The sequence below is a fragment of the Nelumbo nucifera genome, chromosome 3 (genome assembly GCF_055504915.1).
Source record: "Nelumbo nucifera cultivar China Antique chromosome 3, China Antique-T2T, whole genome shotgun sequence".
Classification (NCBI taxonomy): Eukaryota; Viridiplantae; Streptophyta; class Magnoliopsida; order Proteales; family Nelumbonaceae; genus Nelumbo; species Nelumbo nucifera.
Genome location: NC_142651.1, coordinates 16,897,481 through 16,906,397, shown reverse-complemented (window position 1 = coordinate 16,906,397; position 8,917 = coordinate 16,897,481). Strand labels below are relative to the sequence as shown.

General features: G+C 39.7%; 1 protein-coding gene and 1 long non-coding RNA gene across 5 annotated transcripts; one reads left to right on the top strand and one right to left on the bottom strand.

Moving 5' to 3' along the window:
* The first annotated feature begins 362 nt into the window (after positions 1–362).
* LOC104598763 (uncharacterized) lies at positions 363–6,607 on the top strand. 4 transcript variants are annotated; one of them, XM_088901712.1, is made up of 4 exons: positions 363–500; positions 683–1,323; positions 4,242–4,392; positions 4,711–6,607. In XM_088901712.1, exons 3-4 carry the CDS (start codon positions 4,248–4,250, stop codon positions 6,156–6,158), a joined length of 1,593 nt encoding a protein of 530 aa, XP_088757838.1. In that variant the 5' UTR covers positions 363–500; positions 683–1,323; positions 4,242–4,247; the 3' UTR covers positions 6,159–6,607. The 4 variants fall into 4 exon arrangements, with proteins under 4 accessions (XP_088757838.1, XP_019053767.1, XP_019053760.1 ...); XM_019198222.2 differs by lacking the exons at positions 363–500; positions 683–1,323 and adding exons at positions 1,881–2,727; positions 3,437–3,528; XM_019198215.2 differs by lacking the exons at positions 363–500; positions 683–1,323 and adding exons at positions 1,885–2,727; positions 3,437–3,493.
* Positions 6,608–7,554: 947 nt separating this feature from the next.
* Positions 7,555–8,696, bottom strand: LOC148800983 (uncharacterized). Its single transcript, XR_016084737.1, has 2 exons — positions 8,059–8,696; positions 7,555–7,917 (listed from the first exon to the last, which is right to left on the bottom strand). It is a non-coding gene; the product is annotated as an uncharacterized LOC148800983 (long non-coding RNA).
* Between the last annotated feature and the right edge of the window lie 221 nt (positions 8,697–8,917).

Here is an 8,917-nt window from a genome sequence, read left to right as displayed (position 1 = left end):
AAACTACCCTTATGGTTTAGCTAATTGACTAAGTGTATCCCTACTGTTTGAAAATTGAGTGGTGCTACCCCTACAGTTACTGACAGTTGACTAACTCTACCCTTACTGTTGTATATAGGTGACATCCCTTAGTATTCCATTAAATTTGTATATAGGTGACATATATTGTTTTTTAAAAACCCAATTTTACCCTTACCGTTTTGTTCCTTTCGACACCAAATAAGGAACCCAGATTGAGTAAGGTCCTTAAGGTACGGTTCTTGGCTGCTGCTGCTTCTTCTTCTAAGGCGGAAGATGAATCCGACATCGAATTGGGACACCTATTGGCTCTATTGCCAGAGGAGATGCGACGGAGGGTAAGCAAACACCCAGAACTCCACCACCTGATTGAGGTTATAATAGACTTGGGTCGGAAACCTTTGGCTCGGTTCCCCTCTGGTGACTTCGTCCTCTCTGATCATCCCATTACCTTCCAAGACCTCGAGCATGCTACTTCCCAGGTGAGGTGACCGATTTTTTCTTTCTTTCTTCTTTTTTTTTATTCATTTTTTTTATGAAAAGCAGGTAACTAAATCGATACCATGCTATAAATACAATCATATGGAATTATCTCACTATCGAAAGGAATTACCGTTTTCTTCCTTTCGACAGCAAATAAGGAACCTAGATCTGATTTGGCCAGGTGAAGCTTGGTTTAAAGAAGGCAGTCAGCGACGGAAAGAGGGAGACAAAGAGAAGGAGGATCTCTGCGACAAAACCTGTATCAGACCCTGCAACCCATGGTGTGGTGGCATTGATGGACTGCTACCAGAGGTATGCTGGGATTTCGGAAACTCCTCAATCTATACCGGAGGCCAATGCAATATTGGAGCTGCAAAGATGGACTGTTGCCGGAGGTAAGCTGGGATTTGGCCGAAATTCCTGCAGAGTTAAAGACTACGACAACGGATCTGGTGGCAACAGCCATGAAAGTTCTAGCGAATGCCCCAACGACAACGACAACTATTATTGGTTTTATCACTCGGAACATCTTCTTCCCCTTCTAACCTGGTCAAAGCTTCCACGGGCTCATTTTCCCTCTTCTTGGAAAAGTAGCGACGCCTCTCTTAGCATCAACGACTGTGCTCACCTTGAACATTGAAATCTTCCTCGCAGCCTTAGTATTCTTGACTGCACACCTCCTGTGTTCCGACCAAGTGACCCCTGTCTTTGAGGCCGCCCCTATTCCTTCCTCTTCATCCTCCACCACCATCCATCAAAGCTTTCTACCAGTCTAGGGGCCTTGGGGATCTTGTGTGCTGCCTCAAGGTCCCCCCATTTCAGGTTTGATGAAACCCCATTGTTTCGGCAGTTCCAATGACTTTTGCAGTCAAATTTTCTTTTATAACTCCATTATTTTGGCAGTTACAATGGTTCCAATGGTTACAACGAAAAAAAATGGGGAGAGGTAGAGATCCAGTGGAGGGTAAAATAATCTTTTACAATATTAACGATTGTTAACAAGGATTAGTCAATTGTCAAAAATAATAGGGGTAGCATCAGTCAATTTTCAAATATTAGGAGAATACTTAGTCAATTAGCTAAATTATAAAGGTAGTTTAAGAAATTTATCCATGTTATAATTGGTTTAGGATTCGAATTCCGAACCATTGTGCCTAAACGAGACTGCTCCTCACACCTGGCACATCACACGCACATCTTATCATGCATTGGGAACATCTCCCGTATTTATTATTCACGAGAGATGTTCTCAATGCATGGTGGATGTGCTTGTGAGGCGCCCATTTGTGAGGAGCAGACTGTACGCGAGAGATTTTTTTTTTGTTTAAATCACGTTAAGCGAGAGATACTATTTAAAAGGAGGTGCGTAGGTTATGTTGGTTTACAATACCCGATCAGCTTAGAACAGTCCATCATATCTAGGGACCTGTGATGTAATTATCAATATACTCGAGTCGATTTTGGTGATTTAGGATTCGGTGTGAAGAAGGTTTCCGGTGGTTGATAGCCGTGTTCCTATCCTCGACCGTCGGATACAAAAACGCGAACCTAGCTTTACCCTTTTCGTTCATCCTTCCCTAACAATTTCTCCCCTTTCGAGCTAGATTTCTGTTCGATCAGACTTTTATATTATCAAATCATCTCTTCCTTCGATCAATTCTCCTTCTTCCCTATCGATTGATTCCTTTTTTGTCTCCCGCCGTTGGTAAATCTGATTCTAGGGTTAGGGTTCCGAAAAACCGGGTCTGTACCCTCAATCCGTCGAACTTTTATGTCGATAATATTATCGCTCGGTTTTATTTGTGTTTTTCTCTTTCGATCTGTTCTAATTTTGTAGATTATTTTGATTTTTGAGTTTCTAGGGTTTCGATTTTCCAAATTCCATTTTTTTGTCCTCCGATCTGTAATTGTTATTGGGGAAATAGGTTTATTCCTTGGTCAGTAACCGTCTTACGCTTGGATCGCTCTAAATTTTGCGGATTTCATCGGAAATTTGAGATTCTAGGGTTAGGGTTTCGGAAAAAAATTCTGCTTTTCTTTTTTACAGAATCGGCTTGGGGGAACGTAGGCTTCCATCGTGAAATCGAAATCTTCTCCCTTGATTACCTTTAATCTGGTCTATTTCACCTTACAATATAGGGATCTAGGGTTTTGGTTTTGTTTCTACGATCTCCATTTCTTTACGCGTCCGCTCTCAAATATTTTTTATCGGAAGACCCTTCGGAGGTAAAACCAGCTCCTTTATCCATATTTCATTATTCGTTTTCGTAGATTAAATCAGTTTAGACGTTTACCATTAACATGATTATCTGGTTAATAATCAGTTATTTTCTTATTCTTTTTTTTTCAATCCAAAGTTGTATTTGTTTGGTTGACCACTGTTTTAGGTTTTCTGCTTATTTTTATAGCGTGGTTGTTTTCTATATTGAAATGCTAAGACTTAATTCCTTTGTTATAATGGTTATTTTTAATTAATTAATTCAATTGCCATTTATATAAGAAATGCATTATACATTTTACTGCAAAAGAGAGCCGTCTATAATTCTCGTTGTTTTCATAATACTTTATTTTGGGCTTAGCTTTGGTAGGTAGTAGAAAGACAGTTTGATAAGTCTTATGCTGCAATGCACGAATACAAGTACTAAGAGAATGGTGTTGTTCTAGAAAATGTTGATACTTTAACAAGAGCATTGAAATTTTATCTTGATGGTGGATACAAAACAAATTAAGAAAGTTTTTCTTGGCGTTTTTGCTTTTTTCATTTGGTTTGCCACCCTAGGTGCAAATATATAAGTTATTCTATTCTTACTGATGTCTACAAAATAATTGAGCACATTAATGGTTTAGCCATTCATTTTGAATTTGTGAAACTACTAATGGTTGTCTATCAAAAATGATTGTTCTGATCCATGGTTTCTTTTATGCTGGCAAGTAGGTTGAAGGCATCCTAGTACAAGTGACTGGTGCACAACTACCTTAAAGCTTTGACCAAGTATAGCTAAAGCTTTCTTTGCTGTATGGTTGCAGGTTGCAACCAGTTTTTGGAAGTCAACATGTCTGCTTGTGTGCTGAAATGAGTTTTTGACTTACATAAAAAGAGTTTTTGACTTTCTGTTATCAGGATGGATAATTGATGTGGCATTAGTAGTTCATCAGATATCAGTTATTGAGTGTATATATTAACCATGGATGTTTTGCGATGCTGTTTTTATTTTTTCTAATTCTTATTTTCAAATCTATTAGTTGATAGAATGTTCTACCTAGTGGACAAGTTTGCTTCTTCCTCATGCCAATTGCTCAAAGTGGTCCAATGGTGATAGGTTTACCTTATTCATGTTTCCCATATTTTTTATCTTTGCTATTCATGAGCACAGGAAAAAGATAGAAAATGGCAATTACCTTTTCTCTATTTAGCTATTAGGTGACATCTTACTGTTTGGAGTGCAGAGAGATTGTATTAAAACCATTAGCAACTCAAATAAAGTGTTGTCAGTTCAATCTATTAATTGAGAGAAAGAAAAGGAAGCAAACATTGTCAGTTCAATGGCTTAGTTTGTAGAGTGACATGTGATACAATTATCATACTTTTGTTTCCACTTCAATTATTGTTTTGTTGGGGGGGGATCTTGCTACTCCATGGTTCAAGTATTGGCTTCTTTTGTTCTTTTCAGCCTATTTCTTCTTTAACACTAATTTCCTTGCACATTGTAATTCTAATTAGTTTAACTATTTGTTTTCAGTCAAGCATGGTGTACAAACGACCTTTAGTTGATGAAGAGTCATATGAGCTTGCTTGTAAGCACTCAAGGCAGCTGGAATATAGTAATCAATTGGCTTCATTTGTAGATATTGTTCCTTATAATGATATGCTTCAGAAACCTCAAAGTTCAGGTAAGCGGTCTTAATTTTCTATATCTGGAAAATTAACATTCATGGTCTCTATGTGGAGAAGAGGATGGAGGCACCAACATTTGATGAGTCCCACCAAGTAGATCCTTTGATCCAGTCTGCGTCTGATTGGATGGTATGGACCATCCAATCTGGACATCCTGAATTCTGATAGTATCAATTTTTGGCACAAGAGATCTGCTAGGTGGTCTCACAAGGAAGTTGGACATTTTGGTGGTGCTAAAGTCCTGGTCTTGGATTTCTTGCATGGTTATTTACTCAATAACTAGTTTAGTAACGGATGTTGGTCTGATTCTGAAGTTGGTGAAGGAGACTTGAGTAAATCTGAATGCAAGGAAAGGCTAAATGTCACCATTACTGAACTCTCAGCTGGGGCCAATGAAGATTTTGAGACAACTGTTCCTGTTAGTGCTTCCAGCTTGTCATGGGTCACCAGCAGTACTAGTGAAGAAGACTCCAGGTCTGAGGCAGTGGTTAGGGTATCATTTTCCCCCGACTTCTCTGAACCTGATTTTCAAGCAAGGGTATTACTTCATTCTGAGGAGGTCTATTCATCATTTTTGGATTATCCTCCTCGAAGACTTGTTTCAGTTGGACCTGACCATCAGGCAGATATTCCAGCATGGGGACTGCAGGATAACTACTGTTTGGGTGAACCTACTGTTGAGGATGATAGTGATGAGAAACTAATGGGAAATTGTGTAATTTCGATGCCTGATTTTGAACAGTCTGTTTGCAGCAGCAACGATTTTGGATATGGTAGAATTGATTGTAGCTGTCCAGATAGGGGTTCCATCAGATGTGTCAGACAGCATGTCATGGAAGCAAGAGAGAAGCTGAGGGAAACCCTTGGACAAGAGAAATTTGTGGAGTTGGGGTTCTGTGATATGGGAGAGGAGGTGGCAAGCAAGTGGACTGAAGAAGATGAACAACTCTTTCGAGAGGTGGTTTTCTCTAACCCGGCATCATTGGGCAAGAATTTCTGGGACAATCTCTCAATGGTCTTTCCTTACCGAACAAAGAAGGAGATTATCAGTTATTACTTCAATGTCTTCATGCTCCGGAGGCGAGCTGAGCAGAACAGAGTTGATCCAATGAACATTGACAGTGACAATGATGAGTGGCAGGGAAGCTATTATGATGGTGATGAGGAGTTAGGGATAACAGAGGAGGATGAGGATTCTGTGGTGGAGTCTCCTGTTGGTCAAGATGTTCTTGGTTATGACCAAGAGATCCATGATGAGGATTTCCACGAGGACGAGGATGATGGGGATGAAGATGAAATTTCTGAACATAATGATGACAGTGATTTGGAGGCTGATAGGAATTGTATTGGTGAAGGGAATGAAGTTTCAGAGGCATGTATGGGGAAATCACTTGATTGTGGTTTTGCTATTGCAGCTAAACTTGTGGAAAAGAATCCACAGGATGGTGGGGAGGATCATGATGTTCAAGATGAGTCGTGCACTTCCTACGAGTGTCAGACTAACAGTTCAAGTGGGCTGGTTGATGCAGGATCTGTGTTGCAAGAGAACAAGGTTGAGATTGGCACTAGCTCTGGCGGAATAGGTGGTGGTGTTGAAAATGGGTATGTTATGGAGCCTTGTGATGCTAGAGTTTGGGATGTTGGCTATTTTACTGGTCCAAAGAAAGATGTTGAATTCTTGTCGACATGTAATATGATTGAAGAGGTGTTTGGGGAGGAAGCTTGGATTAACAAGGGGAAAGATGACAAGGGTATTAGTTGATCTTACTGATTGAGATTTCCCCCTTGTTATTTTATCTTTATCTTCTTTATCTTGCCTTCTAGGCGGCCTTTGCCATACAACACAAGAATCTGTTTTGGGAATTCTTTCTTTTAGAGCATTCGGGAGTTCAATTTTCCCTTGTACATTCGTATGGGGGAAGAGGAAGCACTGCCTTCGTTGTAAAATATGGTTTTAGAAGGTGGGTTGGATTTCGCAAATGAGTTAAGGGGTGCTCTCATGGAATCTATGTCATATTTGTGAATTGCAGGAATCCCTTCCTACTTCCAGGGGCTGGACCCACACTCTGTTTTACTTTGTAGGGATCTCTCTCGTTTGAGAGGGATATATTGATTGATATTACTACTGATGGAGGGGCGTGGGATTATATTAATTCGACCTTGTCTCTGATTGTTAAACTCTATAATACAAAGAAATTTTCTATTCTTTTACCCTTTTTTTTTCAGTTTTTGGTTGCGAAGAAAATAAGTCAAATAAAGAGAAGGCAATTTATATGGTATGCGTTTTGGTTTTCTCTTTGTCTGCCAAAATGGGGAAAGTTGCCGTCTTTTTGGACTTTTTTCTAAATATTTTTTTCGCAACGAAGCTCTCTTTCAAGTCTCAAACATTATATATCCATCAATGTCAGTGGTTCGTGGTTCCTCCAATTTGAACAAAACAATAACAATCCCCACTAAAAAGAATAAATGACAACCAAAACATTCTTCATCCATGAAGTTTTACGTCCCTATTTTGGCATCTCTTGTGGGTCAAAACGCTTTAAGATGCTTTTTGTTTGTTTCATTTTGGGCACATTTCATAGTATATATTTGGCATCGTTGTTGCAGAGAAAACAGTGTTTTTTTAAAAAAAATGATGTCTTGTTTTATTGGAAATGTTGCTCTTAGGGAGGAGTTTCTTGAAATAATAGCAATACATTCTGTTTGATATTAATGCTCCATATTTGTATTCAGCACCAGTACCCATTATATGAAGTCCATGTCACTGTCACATTATATTTTCATTGACAGCAATGAGCTTCAATCTGAAAAAATATCAAATTCTATGTTGTTCCAAACCATGCCTTCTCAATTTCTAAGGCGTGGCTTAGAGCATCAGTTTTTATAAAAAAGCAGTTCCAAGTATATTAACATTTCCTAAAACACCGACTTTTTCAATTTAACACTGATGTGTTACCATTTTCTGGAGCAATGGTATCGATTTCAAATAAACATTTAAATTATCTTACTGTTTAATTAATTGTCAAATTGTATTGTTACTGTTTAATTATTATCTTAAACCGCCCTTACTGTTTTTGATAATTGAATAGCTCTAACTGATATTAGTATTCACTAATATTTTGTTAAAATCCATACACACATAACACCATGTGATACATAAAACTTTTAAAAATTCAATATCCTCAATGCCCGATTCAACTTTATGGAACCACCGGCTTCTAATATGCATGAATATCTATAATTCAAACAAGGAGACAGTAAAATGAAACGAAATATTTGAAGCATTCACGGGGATCACTATCATCCGAACCGAAGCCCCATCATCGACGCCGTGCTGTCGCTGTTGCTCTTTCACCCCATATGCTTCGGTGCCAAAAATCGTTTTTCTCGCTTCGGATCTGCCCCGATCTCTTCGCTGTGGTTATTGGGGTAAACCCAAAAGAAGTCAGCCACGTGTCCCAAATCTCTTTCCTGACCAAATCCAGTCAAGCTCCTTCCCCATTCAATCCCTTCTCCCTTCGCTGATGAAGAATGAACCACAAACGAAATCAATTTTTTTGGAATTTCTTAGCGAAATTTTCGAAAGAAGAAGAAGAAGAAAAGGGCAAACCTAAGAACAATACAGAAGCACAACCAGGAAAAAAAGCGAATGAGGTTATTACCTTGCCTTTGGCTTCTTCAAAGTACGAGAGCTTCTACTGCAAGCAAGAGCAACGAGAGGGGAGAACGAGAGAGAGAAAACGGAAATTTTCGTTTTCTTAATCCAACGTTTGATACAAATTCAAAATTTCCGTTTTCTTCACGACGGTTGCGAGAAATTCCACACATCATTGCGTCCAATAACTTTAGCCAAAATGCAGCTCTCCGAACCATCGGCCATATCCAGAAACTCCCTCCCCCAACGCGTTCGACACCACAAATCAAATGTCGTTCCGTTGACACCTCATCATTTCTTGGCCAGCTCTCGAGATTTTAGATGAGATGAAGTATGAAGCATTTCAGTGTGATCTGAAATGCTACCCAAAGTTTAATGTAGGGCAATAATTACATTTCACATGGTATCGAGTCAAGTCCCATTTCTGGTTTGCGCGCATTGTTAAAATTCCCATCTCTCACCACCTGTGACTTCTGTTACTCCGTAGCCGCTGATTCAAGAGTACCAGCCACGGAGCCCGACTCGTCGCAAGTTATCCCGTGCTGGTCCCGAGGGAAGCCGTTGGATGTCACTAAAGACCAGCGTATGACGGAACCGGATCTGCTCCTCACATGTACATCCACTGTACATTGAGAACATCTCCCGTAAAAAATAGCTTATAAGTACGGGAGATGTTCCCAATGCATGGTAGGATGTGCATGTGAAGCGCCTTATGTGAGGAGCAGATTCGGTCTTGTGTATGATCGGTGATAGACCTGTTTATGGACCGGGTAGCCCGATGGCCCGGCCCACACCCCGGTAGGGTTTGGTCATGTAATTAAGCCCACGGGCCTGACCTCAAGCCTAACACAGTAAGCCTGACTGTG

What these genes read in the sequence shown, in the direction of transcription:
- LOC104598763 (XM_088901712.1), top strand. Translation starts at nt 4,248, where the DNA reads ATGGTGTACAAACGACCTTTAGTTGATGAAGAGTCATATGAGCTTGCT. An exon ending in TCAGAAACCTCAAAGTTCAG is followed by an intron (nt 4,393 to 4,710) that starts GTAAGCGGTCTT and finishes CTGATTCTGAAG; the next exon opens with TTGGTGAAGGAGACTTGAGT.